The sequence below is a fragment of the Tachysurus fulvidraco genome, chromosome 3 (genome assembly GCF_022655615.1).
Source record: "Tachysurus fulvidraco isolate hzauxx_2018 chromosome 3, HZAU_PFXX_2.0, whole genome shotgun sequence".
NCBI classification, from domain to species: Eukaryota; Metazoa; Chordata; class Actinopteri; order Siluriformes; family Bagridae; genus Tachysurus; species Tachysurus fulvidraco.
The window spans coordinates 21,163,207-21,186,722 of NC_062520.1; the positions used below are offsets into that span (position 1 = coordinate 21,163,207).

The 23,516-nt window shown below is 38.0% G+C and overlaps 1 protein-coding gene across 7 annotated transcripts in view; it reads left to right on the plus strand.

Annotated features, from left to right (window-relative positions):
- col14a1a (collagen, type XIV, alpha 1a) overlaps window positions 1-23,516 on the plus strand; it is an 82,625-nt gene that overhangs the window by 14,811 nt on the left and 44,298 nt on the right. For 6 of the 7 annotated variants that reach the window (XR_003441017.2, XM_027149565.2, XM_047811357.1 and 3 more), the window contains 15 exons: window positions 11,646-11,801; window positions 11,913-12,032; window positions 12,290-12,454; window positions 12,969-13,130; window positions 13,368-13,525; window positions 14,130-14,259; window positions 14,416-14,558; window positions 15,178-15,307; window positions 15,523-15,662; window positions 16,229-16,355; window positions 16,891-17,030; window positions 18,369-18,501; window positions 18,864-18,908; window positions 19,346-19,488; window positions 22,307-22,448. Coding sequence is in view for 6 of the 7 variants with exons in the window: in XM_027149565.2 (XP_027005366.1) it covers window positions 11,646-11,801; window positions 11,913-12,032; window positions 12,290-12,454; window positions 12,969-13,130; window positions 13,368-13,525; window positions 14,130-14,259; window positions 14,416-14,558; window positions 15,178-15,307; window positions 15,523-15,662; window positions 16,229-16,355; window positions 16,891-17,030; window positions 18,369-18,501; window positions 18,864-18,908; window positions 19,346-19,488; window positions 22,307-22,448 (2,034 nt within the window). In the remaining variant the exon portion in view is untranslated. Of the gene's footprint in view, window positions 1-10,708; window positions 11,336-11,645; window positions 11,802-11,912; window positions 12,033-12,289; window positions 12,455-12,968; window positions 13,131-13,367; window positions 13,526-14,129; window positions 14,260-14,415; window positions 14,559-15,177; window positions 15,308-15,522; window positions 15,663-16,228; window positions 16,356-16,890; window positions 17,031-18,368; window positions 18,502-18,863; window positions 18,909-19,345; window positions 19,489-22,306; window positions 22,449-23,516 lie in introns of those variants that run through there. The other variant, XM_047811359.1, reaches the window with a different exon arrangement.

Consider the following 23,516-nt stretch of genomic DNA (forward strand, 5'->3'; position numbering starts at 1 on the left):
AAGTGCCAAAAATCTCCTGTAGTGGAGAACCTATAGTTACCCAGCACCTATGCTCCAGATTCTTTTCATAAATGTCAAATAAACATTTCACAATCACCAAAAAATAGTCCCCGTATTTGTTTGCTTTCTTTTGGATGTCTGTCGTACAAATCCTGTTAATACAGAAACAATAACAATAAAGACTGCACACATTAATATAAAATTGTGATTTGAATTATAACTGGCATCAGAGCCGTGCGCTTATAGAAAATGAATCGCCTAACACCTTCTGACTGATCAGATCTGAGATCTCATCAGTGCTGTTGTGTAAACTTTAATAAAACAAGAGAACAAAAAAAACCTTCATAATGAATAATCAAGAGGTTTTTGTAAATACTGAGTATCAGAGAATGTTTAAAAGAAATTTCTTCACCGTGCTCTCGAAGTAATTGTAATTGATGTCAACTGCAAACTTCTTCGTTTTACACGCTTGTGGGAATAATCTTCTCAGTAACAACAACATGATAAAGGCCTGAGTGTTGCATTCTGCTGTGGTCTGAATTTAGCTGACATCCAAATCTTTTCAAGGAGTGCAAACACTCCCTCTTGTTTTCACAGCTGTAGATCTGGAAAAGTGCGGCCTTCCAAACAAATGGCTCCCATCCAGTGCTGAAGGCCAGCACCAGCTAATGGATGAGTTAATAAGAGGCTCTTACGTGACACTCCTTACACATAAAGACAGCTAGTAAGTCTGAGGAAATGCTGCACTGGAGGGGGATCTTTTTATACCATCCATCAGAGCAGGAAATCCTGCTCATGAAAATTATGTGCATCGCCACATTAATTTCTTGCATTATTATTTATTTATGCTTGGCGTCTCCCTGCAGGGATTTTTGCTATCTTTGGGGGAGTTTTGTATGAGAGCTGTCAGCCAAGTGAAAACCACACTTGTGCATGCACACACGCATACAAACTTGCACATGTCCTCTCGCACAGACTAAATGCAGTGCAAGGACGTTGTCTGATTTGCTATGATGTGATGATGAATGTATAATAAGGCAGCTTTAGGACCATCTGGGGATGACAGGGAATTCTTCAGGCACACATACATTTCATGTGCAGGCATATTGCGGCAAAATGAACGGCACTAAATTAACTACACTTTAAGTGCTGATTAAAAATAAAGTGTCATTGTGATATATGACGTTCTTCTGTTCTTCTTGTTTAGTAAGGATCTACCTGAATACAAATAAATTGCTCAGACGGAGCCGACAATATGATCCCCTTTATTTGAACGCTTAGAGAAAAGTAAAAGAGAAAAGTGAAAACATGTTCTGTGTTTATTGCGACTGGGTTCCCCTGGGTCCCTTAGTAACTTAGGGATGTGTTTTGTGGTGGTTTAAATTAGGTGGCTGGATTGTTGGTTTTTTTGGGAAATAGAACAATGTAAATTTATTAGTAAAATCCAACCATCCAACCATCCTTCTGTCAGACCCTGGATGCGGAGGAAGGGAGACAGACCCGTTTGCAGGATAGCTTCAAAAGAAAGGGGTTTAATACATGAGGGAAACAAACATAATCCACACGACCCGGGGAACTAAAGTACATATTAAATATATCTTAATGAATCTGCGCTGCCATCGGCAACGCGGCACACATTTATACACCAAAGGACAATCACACACAATGGGGAACAGGTGTGATGACCGGGAGGAGTAGACGAAGGCGGGGCAATCACGTGACACAAACAAACACAAACGCACATGGCCAAAAGTCTGCGCGGATCCCTGACAGGTCCGCGCTGATCCCTGACACCATCCATTTACTACCAGATCTATTTGCAGCAGGAGCCTGGACTCTATCCAAGGGTACTTCTGGGGGCAGTCTGGACGGGGTGCCAGCTTATTGCAGGACACACAGACACACACTCTAAAGACAAATTAGGGATGCCAGTCAGCCTTCAACGCATGTCTTTGGAATGGTGAGGAAACTGGATTACTCTTGTGGAAAGCCCTGAATCACAGTTAGTAAACTTCTGTAAACACAGGGAAGAGGTGGAAATCGTAGGTGAAATCTAAAGTAATAGTTGTGCAGGGGAAAAAACAAACTATGAGCGATGTATCTGAAGTCGAGAAACGTCAGAGCCAGAATTCACAGAGATAATTTTGACATTGCTGCCATTTGTCTGTTTTTTTGTTTTTGCTTAGAATACATATACTGTACAGTTATTGTAAGCATTAAACAGACAGAGATTCAGATAGTGTCACTGTGTTAAACCATTATTCTTTATGTAAAGCTACAGTTCTGCGCAATTCATTGGTGCAAAAAAAGCAGTTTTAACACAAAACATTAAGTACAGTGACATGAAATGTAGCAAAATGCTTATTGATGTTAATCATTATTCTACTTATTATTATTCTAATTATGTCTCTCTCTCTCACACACACACACACACACACACACACACACACACACACACACACACACACACACACACACACACACACACACACACAAACAAGCACAGAAATACGCTTACTGCAAAAAAAGTCTGGCAACGAATGGTGGTGAATCTTGGCTCACTAAAACACTGCAGTGACTCTGGAACATTTTGCAGCCCTTGACCTTCGCAAAAAAAGGACCAGGAAGTCAGATTTACCATATCTAATTACAGTAGCACTTTAATTTGTGAGTACTTAGCATAAGATGAGGAGTTCACTCAACGCCACAGTGCACAGAGCTTAATCAGAGAGCCTCTCTCTTTGGTGCACAAGCACCTACTCTCATATACTGACTTTTATAGCCCAAGTGTCTGAGCGTGAAACCAAGAGCACTAATATATGGTGTAGTGAACATTGTTCTAATCTGTGAAGGCTTTTATTTCACAAATGTTAATAAATGATGGAAATTAACCTCTGGATTGGATCAGGGTTGTAATTTCAAGTGCAGCTGATGCTTCTTCAAGTTCAGATGAAAAGGGAACTAAACTCAAGTGTACATCTTTAGTACCTTTAGAGACAGAAAATATGCATTATTGATTATTAATTAATTATTCATTACATATTAAAATCCTATAAAATACAGTAATTGTATGTTGGTACAATATTTACTAATGATTAGTATATGAGTATTGTTTTTTAATTTATTCTTTACTTGAATGTTATTGGAACTTAATCTTTGTTCACTAAATTGCATGTCTCTAGGACACTACTTTCAATTTACTTAGACCTTCAGACTACTCATTACAAATCTCAAAGGTCTCTTCTCCTCTCAAGGACTGTATGCTATTCGTAGGATGAACAAGCTCCCATGCATTTTTTTTCATTTCTTTTACAGTTTAAAATATCTAATCAAGTTTATTGATATCAGGAACGGTCTACATTGCTTTTACAGTAGTCATCGTAGTTAGCTATCTGTGTGTGCTCGAAGATGGATAAAACATTGGACTGCAGTGTTGTTTTCGTCCCTGTCAGGGATTTATAGAGATGGCAAATAGATAAATAGATGTAGATTTTTTTTTTTTGTGGAATGGGTAAAAATAACAAACAAAATTGTGAATACAAACCAAAATAGCAAAACAGACAGACTCTGGAAGGCAAAGTGACAACCAAGGCACAACATGAACAAAAGCATGACAATGAGTTTCACAGGAACTAGGAGTTAAGCACAGGTGCTGATTAGGAGAAAACAGAACAGGTTTGTGTGTTAAAGAGACACGTGACCAGCTCGTGTGACATGCAGCTGCTAATGGTTAATGCAGTCAAGAACGGATTCAACACAACCCTGACAGTCATTTCAATTTTTCAGTATATTTCTGTATAATCCGGGGTCTTCCTTTGTGTCCCTAAAAGCAAATTGATGTAAATTCTGCTACTTTGCTAACATTATCTCTAGCTAATTATTAGTTATTTACAGGATATTTTATTTTTAATGATTTCATTAGTCATGAAAATAACCAACAAACATACAACGATTAAATGATGCCTTTAGGGAAAACAGCAAAGTTTCTCATAATAGGTTGAGATAAGTAATGATGTTTGTTTTCACATTAAAGATGATAATTAACTTAATTCAGTCATCAGTTAATCAGTTATTCTGTCCTTTTATACTTTACATGTTACAAGCATTATCCCTTATCCTTTGACAAGATCTCTTATCCTTTGATTATACAGTACTTATTTATTTTTTTCCCACTGCTGTTTGTGTGCATCTTTGTGCCTAGAAAGTTTCAAGGTATCGTGTAGTATTTTCTGAAGGATTTGATGTTAATCTTTGCATCTGAAAGAAAAACATTAAAGCTACAAACTAAAGTATACCATTGAGGCTTCCACCGCAGTGACAAGCAAAGGCACAGCTCAGTAGTGTTGTTCTACTTTTTGTGTGCGTAGGAGCACTGTGATTAGGCTCCATGCTGGAACTGTACTTGTAGCTTGGCAACTTCTTGAAATACAGAGCATCAGAGAGCTGACAGTAAGGATTATGCTCACAAGGCAGAACTGAATAATTGGTTTGATTGTTTCTCTTTATGCATAAAGCACTGTAAATTAAATAGAATCTTACCCTTTGAGGAGACGCCATTAGAAGTCCTTTACTGTCTGCAGTATAATAGACAGCTTGACTAAAAATGTCCATGAATTATTTACTGAATAATTTGTACTGTGAAAGGAGGACGCATGTCTGAAGGATTAGCTGTCTGGAAAGAATAATGCATGAAAAGTATTCTCATAGTGAGAATTGGACGGATAAAAAGCCAACTGCTGAGGGCTGAAAGTGTTTGACTCCCAGTGATCCCAAACCTGTTTCTCATTGTGGGTGCAGAGAGCTCTTTAATAATGAGACACATAATTGTGCCGCTGAGGAGTTTGGGAATTAGTGGTGACACTTGCACTGTGTCTTCTGGTCTGTGTATGCTCCCATACAAAACCCCTCACTCGTGTTAGACAAGCTTAGCAGGCCAAACACAGCCTGTGTCTGTACAGGTATAAAACCGTCAGACACTTTGTGAAAAAATCTAAAAATCAAATATAGGTCCGAGGCACTATTTCTCTTGCAGATCCATTTCTACATTTTTTAAGGAAGAGTAGCCTGGGTTAAATGGTCGTTTAAGAAAGAAATCTAAACCGAAGGCAAATGAAGTCCAAATGTCCTGGATGTTATTCGCAAGTCTCGGACTAAATTCTGAGGAAGTCGTAGATATGTCCTGGGGTTTGGCTGCGTAAATGTCTAGAGGAGTCTCGTCTGATTACTTTTCAGGCCGAACAGAAAGATGGTGCCGTCATGGGGTAGATGTAACACTCAGTCTGGATGTTGAGTTAAAGACGGTTCAGTCACCTCGAATAATAATTCTGCAATAAGACAACACTTAGCCAGAGCAGTTCCTGAGCTTTATCGCATGGTAATTTGAAATTAACCAGTTCCATGGTGACATGCACATGTCTTTCTTCTCCCCTTTCTGATCTATTCAGTAAGAAGAGAAAGGGATTTTCAAGCCTTGTGTCAACTCTCAAAGAATGGATCTTAGCAGGTTTCAGACAATATGTGTGTTTCACTTGCTCTTGAGGACACTTAAAGTAAACACTAAAAGGAAGCACTGCTGACTGTATAATGGTTATCATGTAACAAAATACATATATATTCTTCTGCATTATTTGAGCACACGGTTCACTGTATCTGTACATTTTTAAAAAGTAAAAGCATGTTACTTTCAATTTTTTTGCTGATCACTGTTTCAGAGTGAAAAAATAATACTGAAAAAAGTCGAAGTCGAAATAAAAAGCAGTTTCTTGCCGTGAATCTACAGGGGCCGAATGCGTAGAGAGCAGCAGAAACATCAGAGCCAGAAAAGGCCTGATCTATCAGCTGTTGTCAGCTTTAAATGTTTGAAAAGAACCAGCTTGATAATGTACTGCAGATTGTTTGAGCCGAAACCTGTGGATGTACACTACTGTATTAGCTAGCAGTGTGAGCAAGATGTGTCAGATTTTTTGATGTGTTTTTGTCTGTTGTGTTACATGTATCTATGTGCTGCTACACACTATAGGTAATACTAAGGATCATTTTTCATTGTTACTTTTACTTCTGCTGATGTGTATTATTAGTGGAGTAGCTGAATTTTTGTTTCTGGTTTGGATTCTTTCTACCACCAAATGTCAAACGAAGTATTTTTTCAGAAATCAGTAGTCATCCTAGGACACGTAACTTGTTATCCACTTGTGTGCCAATGCCAGCAGTTTGGGCTGAATGGATTGGTTAAGTAATGTCACCTCCTCTGAACAAAGCAAGTCTTTCTCTGTCCACCACATTGCCTGGCTGTTGGCGGTGGAGCAGCACAGCTCATAGCAACGGAGGTAGACAAGGAGTGGCTGTGCTCTACATTCTTTTGGATAATAGAGAAGTCGGGAAAATGTGAAAAAAAAGACTATGATTTGAGGTTTTTGCTTCAAGCTTTTGAACAGTGTGGGCGCTGAGTGTCTTGAATGGCTGAATGGTATTTAAATATGGCGTTTGGAATGTCTCTTTTTCTGCTTCTGCTGGCAGCTGGATGCTCTCTCTCTCTTTCTTTTCCTCTTTCTCTCTCCCTCTCTGTCTCTCTCTGTCTCTTTCTGTCTCTCTCTCTCTTTCTTTCTTTCTCTCACTCTCTGTCTCTCTCTGTCTCTTTCTCTCACTCTCTGTCTCTCTCACTCTGTCTCTCTCTCTCTCTCTCTCTGTCTCTCTCTCTCTCTCTCTCTCTCTCTGTCTCTCTCTTTCTTTCTTTCTCTCTTTCTCTCAGTCTCTCTGTCTCTTTCTTTCCCTCTCTGTCTCTGTCTCTGTCTGTCTGTCTCTCTCTCTCTCTCTCTCTCTCTCTCTCTCTCTCTCTCTCTCTCTCTCTCTCTCTCTCTCTCTGTCTCTCTCTCTGTCTGTCTCTCTCTCTGTCTCTCTCTCTCTGTCTGTCTCTCTGTCTCTCTCTCTCTCTGTCTCTCTCTCTCTGTCTCTTTCTTTCTTTCCCTCTCTGTCTCTCTCTGTCTCTCTCTGTCTCTCTCTGTCTCTCTCTCTCTCTCTCTCTCTCTCTCTCTCTCTCTCTCTCTCTGTCTGTCTGTCTGTCTCTCTCTCTCTGTCTCTCTCTGTCTCTCCCTTTCTCTCTCTCTCTCTCTCTCTCTCTCTCTCTCTCTCTCTCTCTCTCTCTCTCTCTCTCTCTCTCTCTCTCTCTCTCTCTCTCATTCTTCGGCCACAGTCACTTGGTTGTTTTAACTCAGAACACGACCATTCTGATTGCACTCATGTTTCTTGCAAATGCAGCCTAAGCAAGTTGTGCACACCCCACATATCTAAAACCCGAAGATCTGATTTTATTCTAGATTTTATTATAGATCTAATATTCCTGCTTGTAAATATTTATACAGTGCTGCACAAATTGTTTTACTTCTGTATTGCTGATATATAATGGCTGAATGGAATGACTTTGAAGCCCAAAGATCAATATTTATACAAGCAATTTCATTCTCAAGTGCATTTCTTTTTTATTATATAGATTTCCCTGTACATTTGGTAATACTATAAAATGGATTCATTCAGAGAAAGTGTTTAGGAATCTTTATTTTCTCCATTAACACAGGAATGTCTGTATGGTAGGACCAGGCAGTAACACGGATCTGAAATATTCTGTACTAAGGCTAAAAGGTCATGCTAGTTCATCACTGTCATGGTTAATCATGTATTAATCTTTACTGCAAATTCAGACTCTGTAGACCGTAATGAACTCATAGCATTCAGTAACATGTCCACTACAGCTGAATGACAATATCCAATTTAAACAATGTAATGCTCTACTAAACAATGAACATGCTAATAAATTACTGGGGCTCCTGCTATAAAGGATGGGAACTCATATCCTCCTATGGAGCAATCTCGATATCAGTTACTTTGCATTGTGCTAGTAAGCAAAGCTAAAACTAAAACCGCAGTAAAAGGGCAAACTTTTATTTCATCGTCTAAATCATGGAAATGACTTTGGATTTTCTAAAGTTTTTGTTATTGTGTGTATGTGTGTGTATGTGCATGTGTGTTTGTGTGTGAGTATATGCGTGCATGTATGTGAGTGTGTGCGTGTGTGTTTGTGCATGTGTGTGTGTGTGTACTGTATGTGCGTGCGTGCGTGCGTGTGTGTGTGTGTGTGTGTGTGTGTGTGTATATAATGATCTTTTAATGGATCAGGTTTTCTCAGTCCAAATGAAGTAGTCTTTTTTGTGTTGCTTTTTTTCTCCTGTCCTCACATCACTGATGTACTGTATGAAGTCAGTCAGCTGTTAGGAGCTGTAAGTCTCTCTTTTATTACGAACTTAGACAGTTAGGCAAAAAGGATGAGGGGGGGATCATTTTGCCTGAAGTGCCTTGAAACAAAGCATTTCCTTTTTTTGTCTTTGCTTATGGTGTACATAAAGTTTCACACATGCAGCGGTTTGTTTGTAATAGAATTCTAATGCAGCTTGATTGTGGTGAGAAAGCAGTTCAGCATTCAATTGACCAAACTCCAGGAAATTAACACAATATGCCATGTACCTAAAGATTTAGTGGTTCAGTAAATATGACTAAAACAAATCTGTATATTCCGTTTACTATATTGACAAAAACAAGTACATTTGAATTTATTGAGAGTAATCCTTGGTTCTTTGTGTATGGAAATGATTACCACACCTTTCTTGAGTAAATCTCCCTCCAATGTTATTTTCAGTGTATTGTGTATTGTAAGCAGTGTTTTTTTTGTAGATATGAGCTGCTAAACCTGGCATGAGACGAAACATACTGGATATTTGGACCGGCAAAAATGAGACAACAGATGCTGGGTGTGACAGACAGATACTGATTATTTATATAATTATTGAACCATTTACACTGTTTTAGCAGTGTCCATTATCCTTCTTTCCCTTTTCAATTTTTTTATTTATGTGGATTGTGAAACCTAACCAAACAAAATAGTGCTGATAGGTGTAAAAGTCCCCTAAGTTTACATTAGCTTCTAGGGTATTTTTATCTTTTGCTCTGTTTCCTTTTTTCCTGGACACCTCTTTAACAGATATTGCCAGCAGAGACATAACTAAGAGTTAGAGTCTTGACTGTTGGACGCCAGCACAGCAGATTAATGGTCCAGACACATGGGCCTCTGTGGACTCAGGAAAACTAACGTATTCACATCAGCCTCTTGATACAATCAGGATGTCCTCAGTTGATGTCTTAATGCTGCAGTGAATCAGTGGAGATGATTGTATGTAGGTGTGTGAATGCAGAAACTTGTGTGTAAAAAATGTCATTAGTGAATAAAAGGTCACAATAAACGAAGCTCTGTATGTCTAGAAAATATAACTGCTTATCTTACTTATCTACATTTTTGTGTATTTTCATGGCAATCTCATCTGCTTGTCTGTTTTTCTCTCCCTCCAGCATGCATGTTTGTCACAGACTCCGCAAGGAAACCCTAGGATATATCCCCGAGAGCATCGATGCGCTCTTATAGATACTCTGCTATCACATGACCTTGGGCTTCTAAGACAGAAACGTTCTCCTTTGCAGAGTCTCTGCAGCTCTCAGGGATTAGAGCGAATCCATTCTGCTGGATCAGTGATGATCCTGATGCGTTCTCACCACTGGTTCCCATCAGCATAATCAGGCTCATGCTCAAACTCTCTGATAAGGCAGAGCAGCCTTGTGGTTCATCACCATCCAAATAAGTGGCTCTCTCACTGTGTATTTAATGACCCTCTCGCTCAGAATGCTTATTCTTGCAATTCCCCTTGATTTCCTTTTGCAGCATTATCACAGAAAGCAGTTGAAGGTGTAATGGTGTGCAGCTGCATCGTGTAACACCACAGGTCGTACAACACCTGTTTGGTAATTTTAATGAGAGATACATAATTTAATATAAAAAAAACAGACCAGTGAACAAGCTTTAATTGAGCATTTACACACACACACATGTGACTTACTTACCCTTGCTCAGTATTTTACATGGTTCTGAATTGACTTATTTTGCATTTTCATTTAACTTGCCTTCTTTCATAGCATGACCAACTTCTAGATCAGTTTGAGAAAACAAAAAGTAAAATCACCTTCAGATCAGCTTTCTAAAGTTGTTGCCTTTCTTAGTGAAGCGTGACTGTGTTATATTCATTCATTCATTCATTCATTCATTTTCTACCGCTTATCCGAACTTCTCGGGTCACTTGTAGCCTGTGCCTATCTCAGGCGTCATCTGGCATCAAGGCAGGATACACCCTGAGTGCTGTGTTATATATTTTCAAGTTTTCTTCACAAAATTAAAAGAAATGATTTGACTACTTTATTCTAGACACTAAGGAACACTTTTTTTTAACTAGTCTTTGTCTTTAATTGAAGATAGATTTTTTATACATTGGAAATGCTTGTCAACCTCAGGGACCTTGTTTCTCATGCAATGGCTGAAAGATAAAAATTAAAAATTTGTCTTCCTTTTCCAGCGTTCAAATGATTTAAGTCGTATATATATATAATGTGTATTTTCAGTTGTTGTGTAATTAAAAAATATAAATCATTTTCAATATAATAAGCTCTTTTGAGAAAACACCAGCTGTAACAAAGAGAGTTGAACAAATTTATGTTTAAAATCACTAAACAAAAGCCTGTAAACTGCATGCTTGATGACCGTATGCTGTTGATTTACAGATGCTTATTATGAGGTTAAGCTAAAAATTTAAATACTCTACTCTAATCAGCTACTCTAATATTAGCGTATCACATAAGTCAAGTGTGATATAGTCTTTCTGCTTTTATTTTTTTAAACTTGTCTTTTTTAAAGATATAACATTTTTTCTGTCATTCTGCCTCACCCAACCCTGTTGGCCAAGTCACTGTGGAAAATCTATCAGTATGTCTATAAAAATGTAATACATTTTGTACCTTTCTTAGCTACACTTGTAATGCACATCCTTTCAGCATTCTGTGTCCTGCTGGGTGCTGATTTAAATTTTTTTCTGCTCTATGTAGAATCCTACACAAATGTATGAGATATAGAGAAATAGCTATATAGGGATGTTTTACAAGGCATAAATGGCGAAAAGAGGACTGCAGCACACTCCCATGCCCTAAACAGTGTCTTGTGTGTCTGCACTTTCTAGATTTACTGCCTTCAGTAGGAGCTCCTCCATTACTGCTCATGTTAAAAATGTGTGTGTTTATAACCCTCTGGTGCAGAACTCTGATGGGGTTTACTGGGCAGAGAGGCACTGCTCATGCACATACAGCTAACGAATGAAAGGAGCAATCTATCACCTTTTAAAGATTCATGTATTTCAGCCTGAGTGGAGCCCAAAGCAAATCCTCTGCAGTGGAAGAACATGTTAGATTGACAGTATGTTTGATTTGAGTCTTATTATGGGCACAAATCATGTTGTCCTCATGATGATCTCCTCATCTCACTGCACTGGGAGCTTGATCTAAAAAACTTTTAAGTAGTACAATTGCAATACTTTTGGAGGAATGACACCTGCATCATCATATCCCAGTTTACATAGCTCTGTGTGTTAACTGTGCTCTAGAACTCAACATGAATCCTCTCTCTCTCTCTCTCTCTCTCTCTCTCTCTCTCTCTCTCTCTCTCTCTCTCTCTCTCTCTCTCTCTCTCTCTCTCTCTCTCTGTGTTTTCTTTGATCTCTTTGTAGTGGATCAGTTTGTGTGCACCACATCTGCACATGCTGATATTGTCATCCTGGTAGATGGCTCGTGGAGTATCGGAAGGCTCAATTTCCGTCTGGTGCGCACATTCCTGGAAAACCTGGTTAATGCTTTTGATGTGGGAATTGATAAAACCCGTATAGGTATGCTTTGTTTTGCTGTCCTTCCTCTGAATCACCCTGACTTTGATTAACAGTATGTTGTGTTTTATTTTGATAGTAAGCTAATATGGCTTATCATGTTTTATTGCTTAGGACTGGCCCAGTACAGTGGAGATCCCAGGGTTGAGTGGCACCTCAATGCCTTTACCACTAAAGAGTCTGTCATTGATGCTGTCAAAAGCCTGCCATACAAAGGAGGAAACACACTCACAGGTAATATACTAGAGTATGGAGAGCCAAGTTGAGCAAGATTTTATTTGTAAAGCTTGTTTACATTAGACAACAATGGATGCCCAGAAGTGCTGTACAACGCATCATATTACATTACATTCAGTAACATCATTAACCAAAGAATTAAAATATGTTTAAGAGAAGCTTTAAAACTGGCTTAAGTGTCTAGAGCACAAATAACATACAAGACAAGCAAGATTTTGGCTGTCTTGCTGTTTTTAATTTGGGTGTGTATACAGGTTTGGCCCTTACCTACATTCTGAAGAACAGCTTCAAACCAGAATCTGGTTCTCGAAGCAACGTTCCTAAAATTGGGATCCTGGTCACTGATGGTAAATCTCAGGATGCTGTTGACGTTCCTGCGCAGAGCTTGAAGGATGCTGGTGTTGAACTCTTTGCCATTGGTAAGAAGAGATTCTTTATAAGACTTTGTGTCAAAAGCTTTCCTTTTGTACAAATATTTATATAAAGTGTACATTAAACACAGCAACACTTATGACATACAGTACTTTTAAGTTTATTATACCACAGCACTGCTGACATTTACTAATCTATTTAGATGGAAGGTTTTGATCGATTTAGTCTGAGATGAAGCTGCTAGTTCATGCTTTCAGATACTGGATAGTCTATGGATGGAGGATATTAGTGGATTCTTTAAAACAAGCTTATTTTTTTTTCTCTCTTGTTATCAAGAGAAACTAGGGGATGGCAGTTCTTCATAGTTCCATGGCATTAAATGTTTCAGATCTTTAATTAAAAAAGGCATTGTTGGTCAAATATGAGCTTAGATGTTATTAATTTCATGATGTTTTATTCCTTACATAAGTTGGTTTGAACATTTTGGGATAGAGTTTACAGAATGTACTACATGAATTGAAATGTTGCTGTCATTATAAACGTGTGTCTGCATGTGTGTAGGAGTAAAGAATGCAGATGAAAATGAGCTGAAGGTCATCGCCTCTGAGCCACATGATACACACACCTACAACGTAGCTGACTTCAGCATCATGAATACTATAGTGGAGGGACTGACCAAGACTGTCTGCGAGGGAGTACAGCAACAAGAGAAAGACATTAAAAGTCAGTACTTGTTTATGCAATCTACATGTTTACCATTGTTTATTTAAATTTTAACCTAGATATTATATAGTCAACTGCAGAGATGTTAGACCTCAAAATAAAATATTGTCAGTTTCACGTTATTCCTTTTATATATTAATTTTGACCAAAGCATTGGAGATGAGTTTACTGTTATAAATAAACATTGTTTGACCGTCATTTCAATGCCTCAAATACCATTTGTACTTCTGTTTCCAGGAGATTCAGTCCCTGACGATCCGCTATACTATCCTCAGGACTTGGTGACCTCTGAAGTGACAGCGCGAAGTTTCCGTGTGTCCTGGAGACATGCACCAGACAGTGTTCTGAAGTACCGTGTGGTTTACTATCCCAGCAAAGGAGGTCGGCCAGAAGAAGTAAGCCTCTCTTTTCAAGCACACATATTTCTCAGCTTTTAAAAAAAGAGCTACTGCATGGCAATTTTATGAATGACAGATTTTATTTTATTTTTTTTAGTTTAGGCATTTTTAAAAAAAATAAATCAGCTGCTTAAAAATTCAGGTAGCATACCAGCTGAACCCCATATATCCTGTTAACAATTTCATTGTCCTCTAGATGATAAACTCCAGATGATTTCAGAGCAATTTGTTTGTGGTATTATTAATAAAGAAAAAAATCACTTCCATTCTCTTCTCATTCCCACTGCTTAATGCCCTGCAGTTTTGCAAGATACATTATATTTGTAAGAGAAAATAATCTATAAGGAAACATTTCCTTTAGGATTTGAATTCCCATTTGGCTTTGTGTTGTGGGATTTTGTATTGCATTGTGCTATGCATGCCTTGGCCACCATAGACAAGGCAGAATATATGGCTGTGAGTCTCTTCTGTTACCACCTCCTACTTCTCACAAAATATTTATCAGCAGATTTTCTACAGCTGTCTGCTATACAGTTTTGTCTAGAGATTTGGAGGTAACATGTATAAGACGAAAGTAAAATCACCTCTGATTTAACACCAGGTTGTGGTGGACGGCACAGAGACTACGGCTGTGCTGAAAGACCTCAGCTCGCTGACCGAGTATGAGATTGCTGTGTTTGCTGTGTACGCTACCTCGGCCAGTGAGGCCCTGAGGGGCAGTGAGACCACACGTGAGTTTTGCACACACATAAACAAAGGTGTATACTCTGAAAATGACTTCATACTCCCACTACACACGTAATACCTTTCAACTGAAATGGTATACATATCTAACATGACACATTTGTAATATCTGAGTAAATAATATCCTGCATGTGTGCTTTCAGTGGCTCTGCCTATGGTCAGTGGTCTGGAGCTGTATGATGTGACCCACAGTACCATGCATGCTCGATGGAGGTCTACAGATGGGGCTTCTGGGTACATGATTGTGTATGCACCTATAAGCAGTGAAACTGCTGATGAGACTGAGGTAAGAAGGAGATGAATGTTTGGGTATCACCACAATTCAGACCACAATTCATAGCTACACCTACAGTATGCTAAAGATTAGGAATACTTTGACACTGATAATAGTATGAGACATGAGTCAGTACTCAAAAAACTCAGTAAAAATTCCCTGCTACTCGTATCTACAGTATGTCATACTGTATGATGTAAACCTAGTGTATGTTGCCATGCTAACAAAAAGATGACACAAAATGAACGCAGTAGGATTTATTTCATGGTTAATGATGGCTAGCAAAGCAAAGCAGACAGCAAAGTGTGATCTGTGAAAATATCAACAGCAGGAACTGCAGGAACTTTTTATACACATTATTTTAACCAGGCTATTGTTTTTTTCCTCTCACAATGTTGTTTTTAATCTTTTTCAGCCCAAGCCACATTTATTGACTGTTCCACTTTCAGAACACTCACATTAAGCAGTCAATGCCTTCATGCTTATTTGTGATGCATAAAGTGTGCTGAATCCTTATTGACTAATGGAGTTTTCAGTTATAAACCACTGAGGAGGCACACAATGAGGAAGTGGATTGAATCCCTGATAAATGCTATAAAGATGATGGTGTTGGACTTGTTTTGTGTTGCAGGTCAAAGTAGCAGACACTGTGACAGACTTTAGACTTGTGGGTTTAAGTCCGGATACAGAGTACACAGTGACAGTGTATGCCATGTTTGGAGATGAAGCCAGTGATCCTGCTACCGTGCAGGCAAACACCTGTTAGTGATTTTCCCTGAAACACACACACACTATTATTGTCTCACTCGCAACATTTTCCATAATTCTGGATTGTATTTTTTAACATTTACTGTGGTTAATGATGTCCACTTGGTAACTAAGTATGATGAAAACAAAGTTACCTTAAACCAAATTGAATTGATAATTGGCTATTGCTTGATCTCTAGGCACAGTCTGATTTAATGTGTATGTTCAGTGCCTTTGAGGGCTCCTCGTAATCTTCGAGTCACAGAGTTGGACCACAACTCGGTGCGACTCAACTGGGATGCGCCATCAAGCACAGTCAAAAGCTATCGCCTGAAGTATGCCAAAAGTAATGGTGAACAAACTAATGAGGTATGTTATTAACTGTAAAACACAAACAAATAAGATGTTTATATATAAGACTGCTTGACTGCTTATAGGAGTGGTCAATTTATTAGCTAGCCCACTGGTCAAGTGAAAGCTTTTCTAGTTTGGAAACTTGTTTATAATATTATACTAGAGCAAGGGAAACAAATCTCTATATGTTCATTATCCACTTCTACCAAAGTTTTCATATTTAACTAAATGTTGCTTTTATCAGTTCCCATTCATCACTGGAAAGCTATCAATCTTGTAGCTCACCTCCTATTACATATGTCAGCGTGAAACAAAACAGTATGGCAGTACAAAATAATGGTTTTTACAAAATAATGTAGTGTTTAAACTACTAGAATCATTTTAAAACCAGTTAAAATGACCTCCTTTAGGTATTACTACAAATACTGTACTTTTTAATTATATACATACTGGCATAATGTTACATAAGTACATTTTTAATGAAAGAGTAGCATTTTTTAAGTGTACAGTCACAACCCTGTCTTGTATCTGCATATACATTGTGTTTAAATACTTAATGTGATTGTATTATTTTAACTCAGGTTGAAACAGGTCCAGTGTCTAACGTGTACTTGAGGAACCTGGCCTCCCAAACAGAGTACACAGTGTCTGTGTTTGCTGTGTATGATGAGGATCAGTCAGAACCCTTAAAAGGAATCTTCACCACAAGTAAGAATAGTTCATTTAAGGTCCTTACAGAATGCAGCAATAAAAGTAATTTTGCTCTATAATTTGCTGTTGCATTTTCTTGGGGTCTGAGCTCAGATTTGCCCAAAAGCCTTCTTGTTTCCAGATGAAGGACTATTGCTGATAGAGTAGTCTATTATACTCAGCAAGCATTCATTATCTACAGTCAATGATAGATCTGTACCATCATTTTCTCAGGCAGCTTGCCAGTGTCATCTCAGTAATTTAATAGCACACAAAAATTTTGTATAGCTTTCCTCTATCTTTACAAAGTAAGCGTAGCAGCTGTTTCAGCAAGTTTACCCAGGGCTAAAATCAATCAAACATATGTGAATTTGAATATTATGTTTAAGCAAGAAAATACAGATGTCAGTGTAGGCTTACTCTGTGGCAAGAAATTGCAGGACTGCATCCCAGATTATGTATGCGTAATTATAGGAACGTACAGTATACAGTAAAGTTTAGTTTTCTGGCTAATAAGACTACTCAATTGGTTCTTAATCTTGATACCGCACAGAACTCGTTCCAGCTCCACGGACCATTAAAATTGATGAAGTGACCCCAGATAGTTTCCAGGTGAGCTGGACACAGCCAGGGGACGGCGTGGAGTTTTATAAACTCACCTGGAGACCCTTTGGAGGAGGAGATGCTAAAGAGGTCAGAAATATTACACGGCAGACACAGAGGCTCTGAATACTTGTAGAAGCGTTGTAATAATCATAAATTATCAACAGAACAGCAGAAGCATTCAGATGTGTTGTCAGTGGTGTGGTGACTCACATTCATCACCATGCAGTGCTGTATGGTGCAAAGATAAAATGCTCCAATATCTCTGACCTTCACCTGAACAGGATTTCAGGAAATACTGTCAGCTAAAATTAAATTTTCCCAGTTGCTCAAAAAATAGTGAATAGTAACAGTAATAACAAATAGTGAAACACTGTCAGTGAGGCATTTCCCATCACGTCCAGGAGAGTACTATTCCTCTCAGCCGTGAATTCCTGACACATGAAATTAAATAATTGATAAGGACGGAATAGGAGACATTTTGAAGAGAACATGTTTTTAAAAATATAGGATTGTACATGTTTTTGATATTAGGATATTTATTAAATATCAGATTTTTTTTTGTCAGATATCCTTATCCAAATCAGTGTATTTCAGTTTTTTGTTGCAATACATGGCATATATGTGTGTGTGATGTGTGTGTGTTTGTATGTAGTAAAATGCATCAGAGGTTTTTATGACTGGCCTGGAGTTGGTACAGCTGTACTTTACAGATAGCGCTGCAGGTCAATATGTTTACTGAGAGCCGTCGGAGCAGAAAATAATGACACGCCATGAGATGGGGCTGGAATGGCACTGCAGCTCCATGACCCACAGTCGCAGACATAGTTTCACAAATCTTCATAGTATGATGAAACGTAAAATCGGAATCTATTGTGTTTGTGATCATTTGTACCCAGCTGCTGATAAATATCAAAGAACTATTAGTTTCAGTGGTGCAGTCAGTTAGTTTCTCTACTTGCAGAGGTCATAGAGAAATGCTACCATGTTTGCTTCTACAGTAGCTTAAACTGATATTAGGGGTAATGATACACAAACGTTTAATTCAATACAATAAGTCTATGCAATGCATTTTTGATACAGAAAAATAAGCATTATCCAAATATGTGCATTTAGTTTTACAGTACTCTCTGTTGCTTGAGATGTGTTTCTGTATCCTTTGTCTCATTCAGCACTGATTCTGTAAGCCAGAACATGTGTGCAACTGTTCATTACACTCTGTATATGTTTTTGGATGTATGGAAACAAAAGCCTGTGATATAATACTGTATGTGATATGTGATACAGCTTATTACTACATCTTTATCAAATAAATATCAAATCGTGCATACACAAATGTTCTACTATAATACAACTCTAAAGTCTAAATGCAGGCTGTCGTGTCTCCTTATCTATTTTTACCCATTTTTTCTTTTATGTGTTATAAAGATGGTTGTACCAGGCAGCATTAATACCCATGTGGTGAATGATCTTTCTCCTCTTACTGAGTATGAAGTGCTGCTGTCTGCTATCTACAGTGATGAGGCTGAGAGCAGTGCCGTACCTGCATTAGAGACTACATGTAAGACATCGCATTAAAAAAATCAGCTGACTTTGTCATACTATTCAGTGCAGGTTTAATAAAGCATAAACAGTATTATGATGTGAAAAACTTTTTTTTGAGATGAATGTCGATGTGCTTTTATTAGGTTTAATGACCACTATGGAATACTGTCTAAATTAATTAGGTTCTCTTAAGTGCTATGGTGTGTCATCAGTACTAAAGCACATCACATTATCTTATTTCTTTGCCTGTGTCTATTTTAAATTCTGTTAGTAAAGTCAGTTTGATTCAATGAAATAATGCATTTTTCTGCTAATAGACTTTTGAACCCTACTGTCTATATTACCTTAACAAAAACCTTGTTTACTTTTTCTCTCCAGTGCCCATGCCTGCTACTACGGCCTTCCCCTCTACATCCCCACCAGGTGAGAGTTGACTGATGTGTGTTTGGTCGTGCCGCTGTGCAGTGTGAATCGGACAGTGGAAGAAGCTTGTGCTCAGGTCTACAGGGAGAAAGTGTGAGAGGCAGAGAGCTCTTTGTTCACAGTCTCTTTGCTTTCTCTCTGACTTATATCCTGGAGGAGCCAGATGGCACTTGTTTACCGGTCCAGCAGAAACATTGTTTACTGCTTCAGGAGAAAGCACAGCGGCACAGCCTGCTAAGTGGCTTAATCATTTGTACTTCGGAATTGTTTGTGCTTTAATAGTTTATTACATTAGTCTAGTGGCAAGTGGGCAGGTTTCCATTAGCAGCGTCTCACAACCTGCTGTTGCATTTTTTGCACTTGTGATGCTTTTTCTGGGAGGTGTTGAATTGAGACAGAGAATGAGAAGAGATAACTCACTTAGCTGTGTTTTTCAGTGACACGGCTGGGTGTGACCAACCTGCGGGTGGACGATGAAACCACATACAGTCTGCAGGTCAGCTGGGGCATGGACGATGCAGATGTTGAGATGTACAGAGTGACCTATGTCAGTCAGAGAGGAGACCGTGCAGAAGAATCGGTGAGATCTCTCTCTCTCTTATACACACAGTATATATGTCTTACGATCATTGAGCAGTACCTTAAAATGACACAATTTATAATGCAGCTTATCAGTGACCACACATATACCTAGCACTATCTTTAACCTCAGGTATCCTAAACCAGTCCGCTGGTTTCCATTGGCACTCTTGCAGGTAGTCGGGTTTGCTGTACTAAATTGTCTCTCAGCTTGAAAGAGTGTGTGTGTGTGTGTGTGTGTGTGTCAGTCAGATCAGTCAGATACTTGTTAGGATATTTGGTTCACATTTAAAAAACCATGCCCACACATACACCAGAAAACAGTCACTTGTCAAAACTCTAAATCATTTTGTCTGGATGATGAAACAATGCTCTTTTTGCTCCCATCAACAGGGCTTTGGGGCTTTTTATACCAGTAGTATTCCAGTGAGGTCCTGTAATGTCAGGATTTTCTTCTTTTTTACCTCAGATATAACATGAGAAATTTATTACCACTGTGCAGTGAGAAAGACTCAAAAGTAATCATAACCCCTTAACTCTAAGACTTTCCTTCCACACACTTACCTATACTTAAATACATACAGTTCCTACTTAGTACATTGTAGTACCTTTTTTTTTAAACTATGATAGGTAGCCCTTGAGATGTTTATTCTCTCGTGCATTTAAGTTGCTGTAAGGAATGCCTCTGGCTCAGTGCCCTTTGGGTATTTTGAACACTATTCCCTGTAGTATATACACATCTGCCTCTTGAATCGGTTATTTCTTAGCTGCAGAATCTTTCTGAGAGGTTGAGCAGGTGTTGCATTTGGAAAGCCACAGTCGTTTTTAAACTACATTTTATTGACATTGATTCAACCTTGGCTTGCCATGATTATAATCTGCAATGGCGCTGTTCAGCCAACTCTGAAAATAAAAGAGATCTGGCCAACGGAGAAAAATCGTCTGAACCCCGGTTTCCCGATGATAAAATATTTAGCTATCCTTAAAGAAACAGTTTTAAATTATTTTCCAACTCCATGCTGGAGTGTATGTCTTACCATCAACCACACTTGAGTTTTAATTTTCAGAGCGAGTCACTCCAGGTCAAGCCGAGAGAAAGATAAAGGAGGCAGGAGCAGGACAAAGAAAATTCCATTATCTCTTCAACTGACATTTAGGCCACAGAGACATGGTGAGAAGGATAGATAAAAAAAATTCAAGGGAGAGTAGGAAGAAGACCAGAGAACAATACATTCTCATGTGGTCCTGAAGAGGAGTCATGTGAGGATGTAGTCATTTAGAGAGAAAGAGATGTGGAAAGAGCAAGATAAGGAAAGCAACTCCAGTTATCCGGTTTCAGCACCACATGTCTGGTGGACAGCTCCACTAATAGGAGTTGTGTGAGATCGTGTACCTCCAGCAGAGTGGCTGACGACATGTACACTTGATAAGGCTCATTGAACACAGCAGGTTGGACACAAAGGAGCTAAAATGATCAAAATCCTGGCTTAACATGCTAATCAATTCTTTTTGAGATTTAAAAAAAAATCATGTTGGTCATGTCTTTAAAATCTGTTGTAATTAGTAAAGTCGTTCAACACAAACATAAAAAAGATTATTAGTCTCTGCTCCTCTTATTTTAAGAAGTTAGGTGTCAGTGTTAAGTCAACTGATTTATTACTGCTGTAGTTCTCATAATTTTTTCAGTTAAAAATTTAGTTATTTTTACTTTGTAAAAACAACTTTTATATTTCTTTAAATTATCAGATCTGTTCAGGTGTTATTGATATTCGGTAATTTCAGCACAGTATTCATTTCAGTAACATGCTAGTGGAGCATGCAGCTTTGTAGCCTCAGAGTCTTTGGCTCTGGTTATTATGTAGAGATATACTTGTTCCCTGGTTCAAGTTTCCTTCTCAGGTTTGTGTCTGTGGTGCCCTGGGTTTGGTTGGCATCCCATCCAAAATTAATTCACCAACTTTGTACCCAGTGTTGCTGGAATGGGCTCCAAATTTACTGCAACAATTAATAAAGGTGAATGAATGAAAGTAAATAAATGAAATTGACCCTTCCTGAATATTTATGCTTTAAAATATTTTTTTTACATTGTGTCAAGTTAGGTTAAATCAAATAATTAATCTTCAAATAAATGATCTTCAATCATTTTATGCATGACCACACCTATGTCTGTTTATAGATAAATATAAAATGTAAATCACCTCATATTACTTCTGAACATTACTGTAATTTAACCTAAACCACTATCCTGATTTATCTTGGCCACTAGACTATTTGTGATTATCTGCGCAGCATGTTTCTGGTATCTGTCCAAATTTCCAATTTTCAGTTTTTAAAATAACTATTTTGTAAAATAAATAAATAAATAAATTATGCATAGTATTCTTCAACAAGGGCAGTCAATTTACAAAAAAAAATGCTTATTTAATAATATAAATGATGGTGAAAGTCAAAGTTTAAACAACGTTGAAAAGTTTTAATTTTGATCAATTGATGATTGATGCAGTGTTATCTAAGAAACATTATTTCTATACTTCCTGGCTTGATATAAATTCCTGACCAACATTATCATTCTCATCACACATGGGCATGCACTCACATAGTAACAACTGCTGGCTGCACAGAGATCCCCATTGGGGTGGGGGTGGGGGTGGGATGTTTGTGAAGAATGATTACAGGAATATGGATAGCTCTCTCTGTCCATTTTAATTTCAGTAAGCAAGCCACCTTTAGTGAACCTGAAAGTAAAACTAAGATTCATCTTCACTTTACAAAAAAATGAAAATTGATACCTTTCTATCGGCTACATTTCTATGTTTCAGGTGCTAGTCCCAGGCAATAGAAAGAGTGTGATGTTGCAGCCTCTTCTCTCAGACACAGAATACAAGATCACAGTTAACCCTATTTATCCAGAGGGAGAAGATCCAGAGGGCGCATTCTCTCTGTCCTCTATTGGACGTACACGTGAGTCTTTCCCCCTTTCCTCTAATGCCACATTAAATGACATTATTACCCTAAGGTGATAACTTGCCACTGATCTTTGTTTTTATTTTAACAAAACATTTGTACAAAATTATAACAGAGAAGAATACAAATAGTGGATACTTGCCTAATAACTATATCAAACATTCCCCATTTAAATAAACGTTTTCTAGGTGTGTGTACAAATCGTCATTTTCTCATTAGGTTCTGTTTTTGTTCAATCCACATGCAGATAAAGAGTCAAATGCTAACTTATTTAGTAAATAATGTTATGTTAGGGAACCTTAAGAGTTGCCTAAAAATTATATATTTCCTAGTGTTCAGATAAGTAAGATTGTTGTAGGACCACTTGCTGTTTGTTTAATAATAAATCCACTTAAAGGCCTCACATCATCTACAGCTACTGTACAGATTTTAAAAATGTGATTTGTGTTGCCACAATTTCTCCAACCTGCAAAAAGAGACATCGTAAACAATGCAATTACAAGATATACAAAGCCTGCCTCCACTGTGAATCAGAAAAAATGTTTCAGAAGAGCAAACAATAGAAAACTCACCATTCCTGTAGCTTTTCAGCAACCATTAGTTGCAGTTGGCTAAGGCCAGAGGTTCATTCCTGGCCCCTGTGGAATGCATTTTCAATCAGGCAGCCTAATATTGATTATATTCTTTAATAAGCTTAATGAAAGCCATCCGTTACAGCACCACTCTCCTAGCAGTAATGAAGTGATCAAACTAGCCTTATTTCTGCTGATAGAATTGATTTTGTTTACCACACTCTCAATGATCACTTTCCAATGACAATTTGCTGTTCTGTGACTAACTCATTAGAAATGTTAAGGACACCTTGCAGTGAACTCTAATTGAAAATGAACTGGAGCTTGTATTGGTTCAATGTATTACTGTCTTTATTAATATCGGTTCTTTAATCTGATCTTTTCTTGTTTCTTACTGCATTGTTGGATATAACAAATGTCAGTAGGATGAGGGTATTATTTAGAGAAGCTACGATTTTAAGGCTAGGATTGTGAAAGTCATGTAATACTTATG